General features: G+C 49.3%; 1 protein-coding gene across 2 annotated transcripts in view; it reads right to left on the reverse strand.

Moving 5' to 3' along the window:
• The window catches only part of GPSM1 (G protein signaling modulator 1), a 168,177-nt gene that overhangs the window by 45,547 nt on the left and 101,262 nt on the right, over positions 1-21,368 (reverse strand). The window contains exons 10-11 of one of the 2 annotated variants that reach the window (XM_075015164.1): positions 14,597-14,667; positions 3,988-4,155 (exon numbers count right to left, since the gene is read on the reverse strand). In XM_075015164.1, coding sequence (XP_074871265.1) covers positions 3,988-4,155; positions 14,597-14,667 — 239 coding nt within the window. Of the gene's footprint in view, positions 1-3,975; positions 4,156-14,596; positions 14,668-21,368 lie in introns of both variants that reach the window. The other variant, XM_075015163.1, reaches the window with a different exon arrangement.

A 21,368-nucleotide genomic window follows, 5' to 3' on the forward strand; every position in this document is an offset into this window, starting at 1 on the left:
GCCGAATCCTGCATATATGCAGGGCTTGTCTGCAGTGCACTGGGAAATTTACCAAAGCAGCTCTTCTAGGCGAATCCGCTTGCTATCAACCCTGCGGTGGTCACGCCTGGTCTCTATGAACCATTCCAGTCCACGCTAAAGGGCTGACAGGCCCTTTCTCCTGAGCAAAGCGCTCCCACTTTGCAAGGTCGGAAGGGCCCCGGGAGGGCAAGTTGGTTTTTTGGGTCTGGCAAGTGCCTCCCTGTGAAAGAGCAATAAAAACTCAGAGCGTACGCACGCGCATGTGAGCACTTGAGCGTGTGCACGCGCATGTGAGCGCTGACTCTTGCTGGCCAGCGAGGGCACGCACGCCTGGGCGTTTGGGGAAGGGAAAACCAAAGGGGTTACAAGTTCGCGTTCACACCTAGCTCTCAAACTCAAAGCTGCTCCCAAACAGCTGCCTCCTCTCACCTCCTCCTGCCCTGGCCTCCCAGGACTTGCTGGCAGACAGGTTGGCTTTTCTGCATCAAGATTCCCACAAGGGCATGGTCAGTGCCAATTCAGTGGGGGCTTTTATACTGCACACAGCAGCCTGTTTACTCCCCTCTGTGCTCCTGGGAGGACATGTCTGCCTGCCTGCCGGCTGGAGCTGGGCTTTTGTTTGGTTTCTGGCTGCAAGTTTGTGTTAAAAATACAAGGCTATTTCTAGCAGAAGTGTTTTCTCTCGGTCTTTGTGTTCTTTCGGCTGCCCCCGTGCCACCGCCTCCTCTTTGGCTCGCTGAGCTTTGTTTTCCTTGCTGGTGTCCAGCTTTGCATGGGTAAACAGAGGGAAAAGCTCTTTCTCACAGGCTCATTTCCCAAGGTGCTGCCTGGGAATGGCCTGTCAGCTCTGAGAGTTCCCCCAAAGGGATGATCAGGTTAAATATCCTACATAGGCCAGGCCATGGCTCCCGGCCCTGTTCTCTAAGCAGTAGCACGCGAAACAGGGAACCCAAACACAACAGTCAAGACAAATCCAAGTCTTCCCAGCCCTGGCGAAGTTCTGAGTCTAGAGAGAAGCTTTGCTGCTCAGATTCATTTTGAGCTCACACTAAAAGCTTTTGTTTCCCATTCTGCTTGTAATTTATAGTGCTTTTAAAGCCAATAAAACAGGCCCCTTGTTTGTTTGCTTTTCTCTGCACTGGGACACAAACACTCCCCTGTGCAGTTTTGAAACCGGCGTTGCATGAGTGCACGAGAATGGAGCGTTCCCATAGAGCCAGTATGGATTTGCTGTGCCCATTTCCATGTTTAAATCAACTGTCACATGAGCTGTGTCTACACGTGCATGCTACTTCGAAGTAGGGGCACTAACTTCGAAATAGCGCCCGTCGCGGCTACACGCGTCGGGCGCTATTTCGAAGTTAACTTCGACGTTAGGCGGCGAGACGTCGAAGTCGCTAACCCCATGAGGGGATCGGAATAGCGCCCTACTTCAACGTTCAACGTCAAAGTAGGGACCGTGTAGACGATCCACATCCCGCAACGTCGATATTGCCGGGTCCTCCATGGCGGCCATCAGCTGGGGGGTTGAGAGATGCTCTCTCTCCAGCCCCTGCGGGGCTCTATGGTCACCGTGGGCAGCAGCCCTTAGCCCAGGGCTTCTGGCTGCTGCTGTGGCAGCTGGGGATCCATGCTGCAGGCACAGGGTCTGCAACCAGTTGTCGGCTCTGTGGATCTTGTGTTGTTTAGTGCAACTGTGTCTGGGAGGGGCCCTTTAAGGGAGCGGCTTGCTGTTGAGTCCGCCCTGTGACCCTGTCTGCAGCTGTGCCTGGCACCCTTATTTCGATGTGTGCTACTTTGGCGTGTAGACGTACCCTCGCAGCGCCTATTTCGATGTGGTGCCGCGCAACGTCGAAGTTGAACATCGACGTTGCCAGCCCTGGAGGACGTGTAGACGTTATTCATCGAAATAGCCTATTTCGATGTTGGCTTCACGTGTAGACGTAGCCATGGAGTGCAGAATTCCTACCTGGGGAACCCTGATAAAAATGACTATCCTGGGTCAGACAGTTGTCCATCTAGGCTAGGATCCTGTCTTCCAACAGTGGCCAACACCCGGTGCTCCAGAGGGAATGAATAGAACAGGGAGTTATCACACGATTCCCTGTCTGCGAGCTTCTGGTGCTCAGAGGCCAGGGACGCCTAGAGCGTAGGGCTGGGGACCTGCCCATCTTGGCTAACAGCCATTGCTGGACCTATGTTCCACGAGCTCCTGTTGGAACCAGGGCTCCTCGTTCGAGGTCACGGCGTGAAAACGCTTCAACGGCGCCTTGCCCACAATGGAACCTGGAGTGGCCTGTGGCTCTGACTCGGGCCTGCGGTTCCCAATACAAAACCAACAGCTGCAGCAGGCCTGGGGATGTAGGATTAATGGTTAACCAATTAAAGGGGGCTGAGGAGGCCTCCCCACCTACACGCACACCCCTGCTCGTGGTAGGCTGGGAACCTGGTGGAGCTTCCCTGTCTGCAACACTGCTGTGGGCGGGGGGCACTCCCACCAGGCAGAGCAGCCCTGATCTCTGGCGGCACCTCAGGCACCCCAGACTGGCTGGAGCAGACCCTGTCCACAGCCTGTCCAGGCCCCCCCGCCCCTGGAAGTGCCCCTGCCCGTATTTAACAACCCCTTGCCCATGATTCGTGGCGTGCTGCTCCAGCCCCTCCTGGTTAAACTAACTGCTAAGCCTCACCCATTTAGGATAAGATGGTTAACCATTAACATCCCTAAGGAGGCCTCCTCAGGAGAAGCCCATAGCTGCACCTCAGAGTGGAAACCAGAACCATCAGCACAATCAGTAACCAACTAAACAGTTTGATGTCCAGGGATAACCACATATAAAAAAAGACACAAGCAGGCTCCCAGACTGGGACCCTCTGCCGCTCAGGGACCAGTCACGTACATCAAAACAACTCCACTTCTAACAGCGGATGTGGTAAGGGCCAGAGGACACCATCACAGCTATTAACTCAACACAGCTGGGGCCAACTTGTTCGTTCCCAGTTTCCCCACAGCAGAGCTCCTCCGCTGACTGTGCTAGGCAGTCGCAGCCAGCCCTCAGAGAGGACGGGTTGGCCTACACTCTTCCCTTCTCTCTGAAGAAGCATGTGACTGACATTCAGCTACTGCCCAAGGCCTACCCGGAGCTTTGCTCCTAGGAGAGCATCAACGTGAGCCTAGGGATGGGCTCAGAACAAAACCTGGGCCAAGCTTTTCGGAAAGCAACTTGTGATTTGGACACCCATGTGGGGACCCCCCAAAAAGGGTCTGATTCCCCAAAGTGCTGAGCACCCATCCCCAGAGAGCAGGCATCCTCCCACATATCAAGTGAGGGGCCCACAAAAGGAGGCTGCCAGATTTAAGAACATAACAACGGCCACACTGGGTCAGACCACAGGTCCATCTAGCCCAGTATCCTGTCCGCTGACAGTGGCCAATGCCAAGTGTCCCAGAGGGTGTGAACAGAACAGGTAATCATCAATGTCATCCTTCTCTCATCAACCATTTCCTGCCTTGCACCACCAGACAGACACTGATGTCACATGCTAACAAGCCCACACTCAGGACAAGTTCTGGTGCCCTCTTCTCTAAAAACAGCACGTGCAAAACAACCATAGGCTCCTTCATGTAACAACAACAACCCACAGCTAATTATATGGCTGTAAAGGTAAATCGCAAAAGGGATTATTACAAAGGGAAGTCAGTATTGTTACCCTTATTTTAATTATGGGAAAACTGAGGCAGTGGGCAGTGAACTGATTTACCAGAAGTTGCACATCAGGCCAGCAGAGAGCTGGGAATAACACCCAGGTCTCCAGAGGCCAGTGCTGTATTCACTAGGCCACACTACCCCCTGCCCTGTTGGGCTATATAAAAAAAAAATCAAAGAGCTCTTTTGGGAAAAAACCAAAGCAAAATAAAAATAAAAATGAAAACAAAAAACACCCTCATCTTCCTACCGATTGCATCACCTGGACTTGAACATCACTGGCGTCCAGCGATGACATGTGGGACTCCCGGGATTTCCTCTCTGAACTGGCCAGGTTTTCTTGGTGTTTCTTGGATTTCACAGACAGAGATATGAAGTCCTTTCCTGTCATCTTCAGGTCTCCCATGTGGTGGCTGTCTCCATTCTGTTCCTGGGGAGGACAAGAAATAGTCATTGAACAAATCATTCAGCTGAGGCTTCATGTGGTGGTTGCAGGTTTACACCCAGAATTTGTAAGAAATTAACCTCGAGTGTAGATGCCAGAATCACACATTTACAGTGGTGATCTGGTTAGGCACAGAAAGCTTGTTGACAGTTGCACCTTTTACCAGTGAACAATATACTTTATTGGAGAGGACATATCACTCCAAGGAAGCACAATTAGTCTGGCTTACATTAGCTTGTCACTGGAAGTTTTGTGGGGCATGTCATCATTTTTGAAGAGTCCAAAATGGTAAGGAGAGGGGACTATTGTACTGTTTAGAGAGGAAGGGATATTTTAGATACAGTACTGTGTATGTATGCCCACGCCACCGATTTACGATATTTACGAGGCACATATACAACAATCCTACAGGCCCAGCTGCGATTTCAGGACAATGTATTAAGATATGATTTTGAAGGTAACCACCGCTTCAAGCTCCGCCTACACTAGAGGGCTTTGTTGACAAAACTGGTGATTTGTTGACAAAACTCAGTGAGCATCCAGATTCCCAAGGTGTCCTGTCAAACAGTAAATCGACAGAACCCAGCACTTTCCTCAACAGTCTTGTCCCACTCTCTGTCCATGCTTCCAGTTGGCCATTTTGCTGAGAGTGTGACTGGGCAGTCCAGCCACTCTCTGCTCAATTGCTCTTGCGATCTGCTTGGCAGTTTGGCCGTGATCTGTCAACAGAAGATTTGTCGGAAGATATCTTCCAACAAAAACTTCTCTTGACAAATCGCTGTAATCTAGACACAGCCTCAGAGCGGTCACCTAGTAGCCCTCTCTTTTCCTGCCTGTCAGTTCTCTACCTCTAGAGCTGCTTTTCAAAGATTGCTCAGGTCAGTCGATTTCCCTTCACCGAAAGAGCCCAGTTCCTTACTAGAGCAATAATGCAAAACGTTCAAGTGATATTGCTATGGCGGATGAGGCCCAGAGAGACCCAGCTGGATACCTCAGAGCTCTGTCATACCCATCCCCTCAGTGGAAAGGTCCTCCAAGCACGCTAGAGTGGCTGCAGGAGAAGCAGCCAACCGCGGCCCAAGAGGGCCATATAAAAGGAGCTACAAATTATCACAGTAGTTGGCTGTTGCATGGAGCTCAAGTAGTGAAGACTGGGGCCAGGGCTGGTGGGAAGAGCAGCAGGTCCTTGAAAAAGCCACTGCAGGTAGGCTGAGTGCAGAACTTGGCCAGCCCACATGAAGGTACTGAGATGGGTCCTTCTGGTCTGGTTGCAGATTGAGCTGAGGGAGGGCTCCTGAAAAGGGCACCTGCTGAGGATACCAAGGTGGGCCCCTGTTAGGTGGGTGAAGGCGGCAGTACTTCTAGGAAGGAGGAGGCCTGGCCTTAGGGCAAAGCGAGCAAGGTGGTTGCCCTCGGCCCCGCACGTACAAGACCCCATGTTCTAATAGCCTATAGCATTCACTGCCCACTGGCCAGGCCCTGCTGTCTGTGTAGCACCTTGGGCCAGGCCCACCGGCAAGGACCCACTGGGCCGGCTCTGGAAACTTGAGAACTGCAGCCCTACAGCAGGGTCAAGAAGGAACTTGGACTGTCTCGCCTGGAAGCTAAGATCAGGCAGAGACACACCGGTGAGGAGGGGAGGGCACTTGTCAGAGGCAGGTGCCAATCCTGCTACAGCTGTCAACTGATACCTTGGACTTCCAAGGGTAGCTCCTGCTTGTGGCCAAAGCACAAAGAATCCTGGACAAAAATCTTGGCCTAAATCACTAATGCAGTAATACAGCGAATGAGACTGAGCGCACAGGCAGCACTTGGCAAGGATAATAAGCAGGAGGGAAGGATTTCCTACGGGGGCTGGGGCTCAGGAAATGGCAGAGAACCCAGCAGCTCAGACCCCTGGAGAGAAACTGCCAGGTCAGGCAGATGCCCGGGACTCAGTCATTCTCAAGCAGTTTCCCAGAGACTTGATTAGATCAGTTTAATTCCATCAGTAGTGGGTGTAATTATCATAGGAAAAAAAAACCATTTACCCTACAGATAGTAAAAGGCATCTCTGTGATTTGCAAACACAAAAGGTTCTTAGAGCCCAACAAAGGAATCAGCTACCGCAGGAGTGGAACTACTTCCTTTTCATCCATTGGCTTCCACTTCTGGGGAGAGATTCTTCCCTTCCATACAACATCCAGCACAGATCACGGTTAAAGGTGAGAAAGGATCCAAAGGCAGAAGTTATACAGGTTGAACCTCTCTAATCTGGAACACTCTTGTGGCAACATCCATAATCCAGCATGATTTTAGTTAGCCAGGTGACCACTTATCGTTGGTGTGGCCAAGTTTCCTGTGGTCCCAGAAAGTTTCTTTCCAGCCACCAGTCCTGACTCTCAGCGTTCCATGCTGTTATTTAGCTGTAATTTACCCCCAAATGTCTTCTAAGAGCCCGGTAAGCGGTGGCAGTGTTGGTACTGCTGCTAGACAATACTGACCTACCAGGGTCTGGCAAATTCTCTCATTTGGCACCGGTCAGGTCCCAAGGGTGCCAGATGAGAGACGTTCAACCTGTGGTTTTGTCTGCACGTAACTGAAACAGGTGAACCACCTGGATCTACAGAAATGGTCGGGGGCCTCCAAAGAATGGGCTTCCTGGAGGCTCAGTAATTTAGCATTTAGTCTGGATGCGACCAAGAAGAACAGAGGCATGAGGGTTCCAGAGAAAGGAGACCAGACTGCAGAGATTTAACCAGGGCCCAAGCTTTGAACATGTCAAAGTTCACAGGTAGCTTGAAGTAAGGAATTTGATCTCTTGATGGTGCTTAGCTCTGGTCTCTTTGGTTGGCAAATCCCTGTTCTAGAATCCTTTTGTGCATCTGCACCAACCTGCTCATGTTTGAAAACTTCATGTAAGTCGTTCTTCATGTTTAACATAAAAGACGTGTCCTGAGAAAACAGAAAAACAGTGCCAGGATTCCAACAGCTCCTCCCTTGTGACCATGAGCACTCCTTCCTCATCTGGCTACATCCCTGACTGGGAACCAGGTAGCCTGAGTTCAATTCCCAAATTTGCCATGTACTTGCCATGTGCATGTAAGCAAACCACTTGGCATATCTGTGCCTCAGTTTGCCCAACTGCGGCTCAGTAGGCTACACCACATTGGGCAGGTCTGTACATCATGCGCAGCATGCAGCGAGGCCGAGGCAGAACAGGTTAGCAGCAGGCTGTTCCAGATCTGAGGCAGTGAGACAGACTCATTAGATGTTGGAAAATGGACTTTCAGAAATATTACCACCACCTAGAGTGGAATTAAAATGGAATTGGCACGAATGTGCAGACAAGTCGCCACTTCTAGCAGCTTCAGCCAGGATGGAGAGTCGGCCTCACCCACTGAAGAGCCACTTTCAGCAGGATAGTCAAAATAAAAAAAAACAAAAAAACTTGGACTTGTTGCGAGTGGAGCATGGGCAGCTGGTGATCTTGTTTGCAAATCCCTCTTCTGAGCAGAGGTGTGAATGTTGCCGCTCCAGCCAGGCCAAGTTGTGGAGCTGTTGGTGCGTCCAGCTGTATGCTTCTCCTGCACCTCCCTGGAGTGACCACCACAGCAGGGTCCGTGGTGACTCGCAGATCAGCTGAGCAGTGCCCAACTCCACCACATGCTGCCTGGGTCTTCCTCCTGAGTGCAGCGTGACCAATAGGACGCAGCCCGCTCTAGGCGCAAGCGTGACATTCTCAATGGGAATCTTCCTGAACTGCGCTCAGGAGGTTGGCCCCGAAGGAAAATGACCTCAGCTAACAAGCAGTTCCTTGAAGGCGTTTCTTAGAGCTCCCATCTCCTCTTGTTCCTGCAACACTCAAGCTACACTGATTGCTATGTTACAACATGACTGCCCCGTTTCAGCTCTTGCTATCCATCTTTTCTCCAGTAAACATTAACCATCATACCAGCCACTCAAGCAGCTTTTATGATGATGGTATTTCTGTCCCATTTGTAGAAGATGGAGGAACGGAGACAAGAGAGAGGTGAAGTGACTTGCACAAGGACACAGTGGCAGAGACCGGAACTGGTTTCCTAGTCCAGTGCCCTGTCCATGGGATCATGTAACTTCCATTTCTGGAAATAAAGCTCCTCCCATTCTAACCTCCCCATCTGCCCCCTCTGGCACACTCTCCCTCGTTGGCCTGTCTGCTCTGACACAGTTGTTTCTGTTTCGTGGATGAGACCTTGGCACAGACCGAAGCCAACAGGTGCTGCACTGCTGCTGGACAGCCTGGTTGATGCTCTCTGCTGCCAGTCCTTGGGCTACACAGCACTAAGCTTTGTGCCTTATGGCTGACCACAGTGCCTGAATGCTCCAAGGACCACAGTCAGCCTGTCACAGTTAGCACTTGCTGGTTTGGCTGGAACTTGAGCTGTAGTATTGAGAGGTTTCACTGCTGTCCTCCTGCAGCATACAAGGGCAGGGAGAAGGCTCCGGGGACCCTAACCTGCAACCATGCCACCAGCCGCTGCTTATCGAGGGGTGATCGCAGGCATGCACTGTTCAAATTTTGGCCAGGGCCAATCTTCTTTAGCCATGAGGAAGCAAGAATTTTTGCCTGCCCTGCTGAAGCAAGTGAAGAGTCTGCCAAGCTCTTCCACCTCAGACTCCAGGTTTCAAGAGGTTTTTGTTTTGCAGCCACACCAATTTTTAGTGGGATATTTGTTTAAGAACATAACAGCAGCCAAGCTGGGTCAGACCAAAGATTCATCTAGCCCAGTACCTTGTTTTCTAACAGTGGCCAATGCCAGGTGTCCCAGAGGAATGCACAGCACAAATAATCATCAAGTGCCCATTTCCAGCTTCTCAGAGAGGGTAGGGACACCATTTCTACCCATCCTGGCTAATAGCCATTGATGGACCTAACCTCCATGCATTTACCCAGCTCTTTCTTGAACCCCGTAAAAGCCCTTGTCTTCGCAATGCCCCCTGGCAAGGAGTTCCACAGGTCAACTGTGTGTTGCAAGAAGAAAAACTCCCTTCTGTTTGTTTTAAACCTGCTACCTATCCATTTCATTTGGTGGCCTCTTGTTCTTATGTTACTGGGACAAGTAAATCACTTTTTTACTAATTTTCTCAGCACCCCATCATGATTTTATAGATCTCTATAATATCCCCCCTTAATCTCCTTTTTCCTAAAATGAAAAGTCCATCTTTTTTTTAATTTCTCCTCAGATGGCAGCCATTCCAAACCCTTAATCATTTGTGTTGTCCTTTTCTGAACTTTTGCCAAGATATTCTTTTTTGGATTGAGGTGACCACATCTGCATGCACTATTCAAGATGTGGGTGAACTAGAGATTTACATAGCAGCAATAAGATAATCTGTCTTATTCTCTATCCCTTTCTTTTAATGATTCCTAATATTCTGCTTGCTTGGTTGACTGCTGCTGCACACTGAGTGGATGTTTTCAGAGAACTATCCACGATGATTCCAAGATCTCTCTCTTGAGCGATAATAGCTAATTCAGTCACCATCATTGTGTACGCATGGTTGGGATTATGTTTTCCAATATGCATTACTTTGCATTTACCAGCACCAGAGGACAGGCAGTGGGATACTATGCTGCTAAAAAGAGAACAGTGTAGACGTGGAAAGCAGTGACTCCAGAGAATGGAGAAACAAGTCAACCGTAGGCTCCCACTACGATGCTGTGAGAAAATGGGCTAATGTAAAATGCGGGAGTGCTGGAACAATTTATGTAGAAGAGGGTGCAGAAAGCCAGGGCGTCAAACTGCAAACCTTGTATAAGATGGAAACCACTTGTAGCCAGGCAGCACGGCAGCACCCCCCACATGCTCCCAGTTGCAGCACCTACGTGTCTAAACTGGAGTAGGAGGAGACAGAAGTGATTTTATCTCTGTACGCAGCCTTTGAGAGAGCCAGTTCTGGTGTCCACATTTCTAAAAGGGTGCAGGAAAGAGCCCAAAAGATGACTTGAGCGCAGGAGAAAGTGCTGTAGCGTGAGAGGCATTACGAGCTCAACCTTCTTAGTTTGTCAAAAAGAAAAAGGGGAGCTGATTTGATTACAGCGTACAAGCAGCTTCACCATGAGAACATGCTGTTTACTAAAGGGATCTTTAATCTGGTAAACAGAGGTATACCAAGCAGGGAGGATTGATTTAAATGAAAGAAGTTTAAATCCACCAATTTTAATGATGATTAAAATCAGTTATTTAAATTGAGATTTCCTGCTTGCTCATGTAAATCAGCTTTGCATTTCTACTTTTTAGTTATTTTTCTAAAGAAAGATTGATTCTTTTTAGCTGATAACCACTAACACATGTTGATTTGCTGCTAAATATAGGCTTTTCACTAAATTGGTACTTCTTTTTGCTAAGGATGATATACTACATATTTATTTAAGCAATTACATAATGCAATTTATAAAGCTTAATTTATTCAGATTCTTAATTTTTTGCATTCCAATATGTTAATGGTGCTTTTCTTATTTACTAGATGATGATTAATTTATTTACTTGTGATTTGTATCAAGCTCTATTTGGTCGGTCAATCAAATTCAATTAAAATGCACATAAAGAGCATTTCTCTGACTTAAATGAAAGTACCTTAAAAGTGATGGATACATTTAAAAAATGTTTAATAAAATATATTTCACATTTAAAGCTATATGAGCTATTAAACCGGTGTTTCCCAAATGGTGTTCAGCAGAACCCCGGGGTTCCATGAAGTGAAAATAAGGGTTCCATGAGAAAATTCCTCTGCAGCTCCCTGCCCTGCCGCCACTGAAACAGTAGAACTAAATTTAATTGGTTTAATAGCTGGTGGGATCTGGCCATTAAACCAACTGAATTTAGTTCCATTATTTCAGCAGCATCAGGGCAGGGAGCCACAAAGAGCCCCTAACTCGCCCTGCTACGGGAGCTGCCCCCACAGCACACCACCTCCATACCAGCCTTCCTTCTGCTGGGTGCACATGGCTGCCCAGCACAGGCTCCCCAGCCAGTGCCACAGATGTGTTAGTCCCAGGGGCTGGTTTGGGGCCGAGGTGGACTAAACCTGGGGATGGAGCGGGACAGGTTTGGGGCTGAGGCAGGTTAAGGCTGGGGATGGAGGGGTGGGTTTGCAGGATGGGGTAAAGCTTGGGGATGGGGGTGGATCTGGTGCTGAGGGCCGAGGGGGATAGAGCCTGGAGATAGGGTTCTGCAAAATTCTTTTGCGTTTAAAAGGGTTCCCTGGCCAAATAAAATTGGGAAACTCCATATTAAACAAAGGAAGTGTTATCAGTAGTTAGTGAATTGGAACAGTTTATTTCTGGACACCCTGTCCTTCAAGGATTTTAGAACTAGTAGATCTCACACTCTCGTACCTAACTTTTATTAAAAGAGAAAAATAAGATTGTCTTTTTCCCTCAGCTCTCAACTGGGTTCTTAGCTTTGAATGAACTGGTCATTGAACTGAGCTGGCTAAATAAACTAAACTGAAGAAGAATATTTCCTCTGTGCAAGCTGAAGAGGCTACTATTGTCCAACTCTGGTTCAATGCTTCACTCTTCTCTGCTTCCAGGCGTTGACCCAGTGACTTCCTCCAGTTCAGTGCTCTGACTTATGTGTAACAGGGGATGGCGCACCTGAAGACTGGCTGCTTTGTTCATTCCCTCTGGGGCATCTGGCTGTGGCCACTGTCAGAAGACAGGATACTGGGCTAGATGGACTTCTGGTCTGATTCATTATGGCCATTCTCATGTTCTCAAAATACTGTGGTAGACGGGCTGCTTTGCATTTTTTATTTAATTAAAATGATTTTAATAGATTGTAACAAGTTTAGGCTGTAACAAGAGGTTGTCAATGTCAAATTTAATTTTCAATAGTCTTACATGACAAAGAAGGAGAATTGAGTGCAATGTCCTTCATCTGGCTCTTAGGGGTCACGTCTGATTTCAATCTTGCGGCTCACTGAGACGAAGGAAGCCATTCGCTAGCCTTGCCTGCCCATCACTGTTTTAGATCAAGACTGGATGCATTTCTGGAAGGTGCTTTAGTCAAACAAGTTACTGGGCTCATAACAAGGGTGGAACAAAATGCCTGGCGATCAGACTGGACCGTTTAAAATAACCTCCTCGGGCCTTGAGGTCTCAGAAAGCAACCGAGAGACCAGGGCAGGAAAGGGCCAGAGAAGCAGGCGATGGGTGGAGAAGGGGCTGGAGGGATTGAAGACATGAGAAGCAGAGGTGAGATTTAATCAGATCACTCCCCTAGCTGGGAACTCAAGAGCAATGCCCTCCTCCCTGGGCTCTAATCACATTCCCTCCAAGTGGGCTGAAGAGCAGAAAGAACACTGCCTCTCACAAGGCTGCCAGGAAGAGATCAAAATAACCTCTCCACAAAGGCCACTTAAAGAAGAATGGGAGAACTCTCAGCCCTAAGGCCTCCACAGCTGCGTGTTGACAGCTCCCATCTACTCCAGCCTCACAGTGAGTCCCTGGAAGCTCATAACCCTGCCTGAGGGCTCAGCTATTACACGGAAGCAGGCAGCAAACCACACATCAGCGAGCGAGCCCCCAGGGCCATCCGGTTACTCATCACTAACTATCCCTCTCCCCCCTCATTCAGACCCCTCTCTGCCTTCCAGGGCCACAGCCGCCCACTGTTCCCAGCGTCACAGCCCCTGAGTCACAGCAGCTGGCTGCTGGACAAGGAGAGGTTGGCACAATTAGTGCCAGTCCAGACCCGGAGCACGGACTGTGTCTTGGTGAATTGAAGGGGCAGCTGTCAGATAGGGACTGAGCACAGCACTGGGCGTCGAGCGGTCTGGGGCCAGATTTACAAAGGGGCTTCGGTGCCTGAAAATGCAGCTGGACTCAAGGGAGCTGGAAGGATTCTAACAAGGGGGGAGCTGAAAGCCACTGAACTCAGGTGTAAACCAGGATGGAAGGCACTTCAAGCCAAGGGTGTGGCAGAACCCCAAGCCAAGAGGGGCAAAAGCTTCCTAAAAGGGTGAGGGGCCCCTGAATTGTGGTCCTGTCCCCCAGATTGTCCTTCCACCCTGAGGCCTCGCTCTTGTGCCACCCTCCCGCTCCCCCCAAACACCCACCCTCACCCGCCTCTTCCCTGCTCAGGTCCCGCCTTCACGCCACCTCTCTCTCCTGAAGCCGCCTTCATACTGCTTCCCCCACAGGCCTGCTCCCCACTCACGCTTCTCCACCCCCTCTCCCTCTTGTTCCAGTGCCCCTGCCCACCCCCGTCCCCCTACTCCTATATGGTGGGACTCAGAACAGAATTTACAAAAGCCCCTGAGCTGGTGAGGTACCGAACGCCCATTGACAGCCAGTGGGAATTAGACGCTTCCGTAAACTCTACAAGGCTCCCTTGCTCTACATCATTAGGTGCTTGATTTTCTTTGGTCCCTAGCTGCTAGGTCTACCTGGACTCATGACTCTCTCTGCAAGCTGGGGTGTGCCACTTCCCTGCTGAGTGCCTCAGTATACCCATCGATAACGAGGAGCGAGCGTTAATTCCAACACGCCTGAGATCTATGGATGGAAAGGGCTCTCAGCTGGCCTGGGAAATCTCAGGGAGGGGGACTGATTAGAGCTCAGGACAAAGATGATGATTGCCAGTGGGATCCCGAGAAGAAAGCTCATGGGCTGGGGAAGGTTTCGCAGGAAAGCAGAATGTTTCCTGGGGGTGGATGGGGTGAGCATCTCCTGGACGGGTCAGACATAAGCTGCAGAGAGAAACAGTGGAGGAGAACCATGCCTGTACCCCACATTTCTTATCGGGGCAACTGGTGAGAAAGGACACAGGGGAGGCACCAGCCACATGGCCGCCCTCTGTGTGACTTCTCTTTGTGCCACCCCTAGTCCATGGGAGGGTGGGACAACATCCACCTCTTCACCCCAGGCTGCACCTTTCCTCGGCCCTGTTCTGCCCCTCCTATCTTTTCCCTTCCCCCTCCCCCAGTGAGGCTACTCCAGGGACTAGGGGAAGTCTGGCATCAGCAGCGGGGGGCAGAGTGGGGGCAATTCTGTCCCTGCCCCCCAGATGTGGCTGGGAGCCAGGAAAGCAGCTCCATGTTGCTGTGCTCCCCAACACTGCTGTGAGCAAGTGGGGGGTGAGGGTTGAACTCTGCTGCAGGCACAGGGCACCCTCTAGTCCCCTGGGCTGCCCAGAGGCTCTGGCCTCGATGGCTGCTGGTCCCTTGCCGATCCTGTCCACAGCACTGGGGGGAATCCCATGACCCACATAAACAAGTGAGGTTCCCTCCATCCAGGACTCTGGTATCTACTGGTGGCATACATCCCTGCAGATGAAGTCAGCCAACAAGCCGTGATAGCGCCCTGCCAATATTTAACCTCCTGGGCTAGCCAGTGTGAATTTGGTTGTCCTCCCAGGCTCCTCCCTCCACGCCTCTGCTGACAGACAGTTCTGCTTACCTTTTCAGGGGGGAACTTCAAGAGGTCTAAGCTGTCCATGCTGTGCCTTTGGCTTCTCTTAGGCCTGGCTCCTGAACAAAAACACAACATAGACTTGCATGAAGTGATTGTCCCCTATCTTTGGCATTAATGTCACCCAGATAAAATTCAATCTACAGGCGACCTGGGCTCCTGTTAACTGGAGTGATACAAAAGTCAACAGGACGGGATGTTGCAAGCGGGTTGCCCTTGAGATGCAGAACACGTTTTGTTCTATTTGGTTTTGTTTTTTTCCAACTATTATCGCAGCTCAGTTAGTGACAGCTGGAGCCATGTGAAGCCTCTGATACCAAACTGAACACCATGACAGCGTAGGGCTCTGAGTCTAGAACCTGAGCCAAGTTCAGTGCTGCCAGCTACAAACACTTAAAAAAAATGCTTCACATCAAAAATCATGAGATGGACTTGGAAAACCATACACTATAAGCCAATAATACAGTTTGGGTTCTGTTTCTTTGCCATCGGGTTTCCGAACTTTTGGAACATGCCCAAGTCACGTCTTCCAGCTTCTCTCCCCAACCAGGAAGGCTGGAAACCGAAGTGAATGCTGATAGACTTACAAGATAACATGACTCCAGGAGCTGGAGCATCAGGAAAATACACTGTAAGATTGACAATAAAATCATGAGAGCTGGTGACAGTGATTAGAGAGTCTCTGAGCTTCCAGCAAATTCATTATCTGGCACTATTGCTTCAAGAATATAAGGGATGAAGATGGATTTAAATGCTGATTCTTGAGTCTCCAAACTTTCTGTCTCGGGTTCTCCTGCAAGCACACTTCTGCACTTCCAGTTAGACACATCCAGCATTCCCCACTAAGCCACAGTCATTATCGCTGGGAAAACCCCTAGCACAGACTCCCTACTGGGCTCTCCCCTTGCCTCAGGGGTCTAGCTTTGGGTGGGAACTCAAACAGCCCACAGTGATTTTCAGCAGCAGAGATGCTGCATTTAGAGGTTTGGGACCTGTTTTATGGGGAAATTTTCAGGCTAAGAAAACAAAAAGCCATTTCCTGCATGTGGAAGCAACCGAGCTTTGTACAGTTCCTGTGATAACACATTCACCAAGAGCAAAACTACTCCGATATCCCACAGCAACACTCATTAATCACCTCACATACTCGCACTTGTAAGCTGGTAGTGCTCAGGTACCTGGATCCAGATTGGGGTGCCAAACAGAGCTAGCTGCAGTCCCAGACCCAGAATTTCCAATCTCATTTGCAACTAGGGCCTGAAACAGACAGACAAAGTGGCTGAAAAAGGACAAATAGAGGAACCAGAGCAGCATTACAGGAAACAACAGCATCAGGTTGAATCCAACTGCACTGGGAGCCCCTGTGAAATCAGGACCACGGCTCATAACTACAACACTCGTGGTCTGTACATCTTCACTGTTCTAGGGGTACAAGCCTGAGCCTTCTGGAAGAAGCTGAATTTCTCTTGGGCACACTCTGTGCCCGGCTTCCATAAAACAAGAGCTCCAGATAACTCCTGTTGTGACTGCTTCAGTAACAAAAAGTCTAGTGCAGTGGTTCCCAACCTGGGGTCTGCGCCGCTAATGCAAGGGGTCAGTGAAAAATAGTACAAGATAACTAAAAATGATCATAGAAAATAACTTCTAAATACATTGCAAAGTTCCAATCAATTATTATTTCTAAATGAAATACCTTCCAATAATATTATTAATGGATGTCCATAAAGGGGGTTTCCTTTTTCATTTAATGATGCGTACATAGCAGCTAGAACTGACTTTGAGGGGAGTCCGTGAATGGTTGAGGGGGAGTGATTGGGGGGGGTCTCCGAACAGTTTGGGGGAGATGACTGGGAGTCCGCAATAGTGAAGAGGTTGGTCTAGTTTATGATACTGGAATATCAGATTACAAGATATTCTGTAGATATCCAAGATATCCAATCTGATGTTGGATTCTAACCAAGATCCAATTGCCCTGCTCCTAAACCCCGTCCCATCAGCCTAAAACACTTGAGTCTTGCTGAACCTGGGTTTTAGGACTGTAATAATCAAACACACATCAGCAAAGCACGGCAGCAGCTGCTTACTTCTAAGCCTGTGCTGATGTCACATTAAAGTCAACAGGTTTTCAACACAAGCTTAAAGTTAAGCATGAACTGGTGGACTTTGCTGAACTGGTGCAGCTTGTGGAATCGGGACCTAAACAGAAATTACATTTCTGTAGAGAAGAGGATTTTTTGGGTTAGGCTTGAAAGCAAAGAGCAAGGAGCACATGGGGGCAACCGCCATGTCTTTCCTACAGGGAGATCAGCAGCCTCGCCAAAACTGCAAAACCAGGGCCAATTTCTCAGATGACGCTGGCTCAGCAAAGCCGGACTCTATCCCGGAAGACAGGCACCTGGTGCTGATATTGGCCAGGGCTCGGCTATGGAGCTTGCCAGCTTTCGGGCAGGTGGGAAGAAAGGTCTCTGCCATGGGGGCAGGGTTAGCCTTCATTTGCACTGTTTGTTTTCGTCCTTGCCTACTTTTGCTAAGAGACCTTCAGTGCCTCGACAGCTAAAGCATTAATCATCAGTTACAGCAATGGCACTCTGAACAGCAACGGGGCTCAAGTAAATGCACGCTCAGGTCAAATTCTCTCCAGGTGTAAAGTGACACAGTTCTGTTGCAGTAATCTGCACCACCAGAGAGATTTTTATACTGAGCCTGATGTCTTGCCACCTTAAGACATTTTGCAAACACCGTCCAGGCCCGGCCCTACTCTCCCTGTTGTGCAGACAAGAGAACTTCAAGCCTATGCAGAGCAGAGAGTGGACAGCGGAGGTCACACCGCAAGGGTGTGGCAGACCTAGGAACCCTCATTCCCAGGTCTGACTGCCACCAGAAGGGAGAGAAGAGGTGCTATCCCCCAAGCTCCTCAGCCTCCAGCCCACCTCTCAGGATACATTGGCACCAATGATTCCCAGCCTTTTCAGCAACACGGCCCACGTCAATGAGACAAACAATTCCACGGCACACCCACTGTTATCAGATGAATCGATTGCTCATAAAGGTCACATTTACTTACATGAACTATGGTTACAGTCTTACTGGAGAGGCTTGCACCATAGCAGTGCACACAACTAGCTAAACAAGGACCAAATGCATCAATATTTCAAATCCACCGGGGAACGTGCACCTTAGACAGCAAGCACAAACACAGGTTCAAAATCTGCTCAACGCTGCGCTAGGGATGCTGAGTGAACACGTAACCACCGAAAGCAGGCGCCTCTTCCCGCCAGCCCGATGGAGCCAGGATGTGGCACTTAAACTGCTTCCCAGCTCCAACAAACTCCCATCCTCTCTCCTTCCCCTCGCCACAGCAGGGAGTGGGGGTGGGCTCCCCACCAGCTCACATGGGCCAGGAAGCAGCATTTTAGCTGCCTCCTGGCATGAAGAGGGTCCTGGGGGGTGGGCATTTCCCCGCATGGTGGCTCTGCAAAGATCCACAGCCAGGGGAAATGGACAAACCCTGTGCCAGCTGGGACTCAGGCCAAGCTTGCTGCTTGAGCCCCAGCTGGCGTGGGGCTGTCAATATCCGCCCCCGCCCCGCCCCTTGGCTCTGCAGAGAGCTACAGCAAGGGGTAGTGATGAAATTTCATGGCACACTTGGACAGTTCTCACCTCAGCACACTGGTTGAACACCACTGCTCTACGCTACAGGGAAGATCAACCCTGCTACAGTCTGGAGTTAGATTTCGTCTGCATAGTGGGGATGCACCACATAAACTTTACAAGGTGGCCGTCAACCACAGTACTCCTGCCCCTTGTTAGGAGTCAGGGACGCTCCTGTTGATCTCCCTTAGTGGAGACGGTGCAGAGGCCTGGATTAAGAGACATCGACTTTAGCTAAGTAATTCACATAGCTGGAATTGTACACCTTAATGCGACCTTCCCCTGTCGTGTAGACCTATCCTAAATGTGCTCCTCCTATCGCAGTTACAGTAGGGTCACAACATTCGCAAGGGTTCGGTTTTTAGAACCCTTGCGAATGTTGATTTTTCATGATCATGGCTTTGGCGGGAAGCGGCAGCCGCCGGCGCTCCCAGCCCCGGAGCCCCAGGGAAGCGACGCCACTCATGAATAACCGAATTCGTGAACGTGGCACTCGCGAATGTCGCGACCTTGCTGTATAAGTACTTCCTTTGAGGAGAGGCTCACTGAAAACATGAGGCATTTCTTGTGCAAAGTTTCAGAACAATCTCCTCTGGCTGGTCTTGGGACTTACATATGCAGTGTATGTTAGTCCCTGCTATCCAGCAGTGCTTTGCACCCAGTGGGGATCCAGGAAACTCAGAGAATCTGGAGCTGAGTATCTTCTCTGGTCCTAGAGGTATTCTCTCTGGGTGCACCTGTACAACTAGGGAGTCTAAATGTGAGTTGGGAACGTAAGAACAGCCATACTGGGTCAGACCACAGGCCCATCAAGCCCAATATCCTGTCTTCCGACAGTGGCCAATGCCAGGTGCCCCAGAGGGAATGAACAGAGCAGGTAATCATCAAGTGATCAGTTCCCTGTCGCCCATTTCCAGCCTGTCGTAAACAGAGGCTAGGAACACCCTCTATACCCACCCTGGCTAATAGCCACTGATGGACCTATCCCCCAAGCAGAAGGCTGGTGTGCTGGAGGTGAAGGGGTGACCACATTAAGAACCATAAAGGCGCCCAGGAATCTCCACAGCTACTTGAAGGCGGCTCGCTGGGGGGAATTTTCCTTGTAATAATCTACAGCCTCCCACGGTCTGTGCAGCGATGGCTCTGGAACAAAGGTACTTATAAACATTTAATGCCATCCTCACATTTTGTTTTTGCCAAAGCACCGCCTTTGGAGGGCAAAGTCCAGTGTCCTACGGCAGGCGAAGTGTCATGACTAAAGCAAAGGGAAGTGTCTGATTAGATATACAGAGATCATTTCTAACAGCCTAAAGAGTTGTTAATTATACACCTCCAACTTCAGGTGCGAGAGTGTATTTGACATAGCAGTAAACTGTTGGCCACAAACTATTAATATTGATTGGACAAATCTTCCTTCCCTCTGTTACTTTAATATATGTATTCCGCTGAGACTTGCCCCATAATTAGGGCATACACAACAACGTGTTCTTTTTCTGTGTTCTTCCTTTATTGCCGCTAGGATTTCAAAGTCAGCTGAGCTGAGGGAGGGTGAAGTTAAGAGCTAACAAATACAGCTTCCAGACAGCATCAGAGGGGTAGACGTGTTACTCTATCTTCACAAAGCAAAGCAAGCAGTCCAGTAGCACCTTAAAAATTAACAGCAGATCATATTGTTTGAGGTGCTACAGGACGGCTTTCTTAGCTTCCAGACAGGCAGACTCCTTATCTCTTTAGCTGGCAGAAAAATTAAAAACTAGTGATGGGTCCAAATTCTGAACTCAGTTACAACCATTTTCACACAATTCTACTGAGTAACAACTCAAGCTGCAAGCAGCCCTGTTCAAATGAATGGGCAACGAATCAGGTACTTCAGTGAGGAAAGGTCTCAGATGCTGGACCCAAGTTTGGAGTAACTCTGCAGAGCTCGCTGGAGTTTCTCCACATTTACACAGGGGTGCAACCAAGACCAGAGTGTGGCACTTTTAACCTTTTTATCGCACTCAGCCCTAAGAATAGCAGGGAGGCTGCCGTACTCACCTCACCACTGGGGAAATGTGAATCCAGCTAACTCTCTGTCACAGAAGAGGGCATGTCTTCTGACGGCTCCAAAGCAACTTCAAGGTGCACTCAGGTCCCCACAGCTTCAGATTATTTTTCCCTGAGATATCTGTAACACCTTAATATTCAGCAACCCCCCCAAAAAACCAAACCAAACCAAACAAAAAAACAAAAAAGCCCAACCGAACTCAGGCCACTCTTTCTTTTTGCTCCACTGACCAGCAGCAGCAGGAGCCAGGGATGCGAAAGATTGAGCAATTGAAAACCTGTGTCTGTTACTCCTCTCCCACCTCTGTATTTATTGGCATGTTTATGAAGCCCATTGCAGACTAACGGAAAACCTCAGGAGCATTTCTAAATGCTCCCTCTGTCTTGAAGGTTTGCTGAGGTCTTTAATCGAGCAAGTTGAAACCTTCTTGTGAACATCAGCTGAGCAACCTCGCTGACTGACTGTATTCATGGCTTATTTTTTTTTTGGAGAATTTGGGGATATTTTGCTTTAATACTCAAGGTCATGGGTTGTTTTTTTTTAAATTTTTGAAAAAACAGATCCACCTTCTGAGCTAAACAGCCCAATTAACCAATGGGAATCTCTCTGGCTTGACGAGTTGGGCTAAGTTCATTTTCACATTTCGAGGCAGCCGCCCCCCGATCTGAAAGCAGGGAGAGGCAACGGCCTTCCTAAAAAGATCTGTGCCAGGATAAGCATACACAGCGCAGGTACATACGTAAGCACGTATTTGAGAAGTACACATAAATACACTCCTGTTTCATATTCCTCCTCATCTGTACCCATTCTTACCTCCTTATTCTCTCCCTCACACAGACAGCCCCTCATACGTACCTATGCCCAATATCCACACCAAGCTCTCACTCTCAGAAACCCATTCTACATTTCCCTATTTCATATATTACTATTCACTGTACCCACCACCTTGGGGAGAATTACGAGTGCTCCTGTTTCTTTCTGCCGTCAGAATGTGAACAGCTGGAGTGTGGAGTGACCAACACACAGAAAGTAGCTTCCAGAGTTCCGGGCCTTGATTCAGCT

Source organism: Carettochelys insculpta, chromosome 21 (genome assembly GCF_033958435.1).
Source record: "Carettochelys insculpta isolate YL-2023 chromosome 21, ASM3395843v1, whole genome shotgun sequence".
Taxonomy (NCBI): domain Eukaryota; kingdom Metazoa; phylum Chordata; order Testudines; family Carettochelyidae; genus Carettochelys; species Carettochelys insculpta.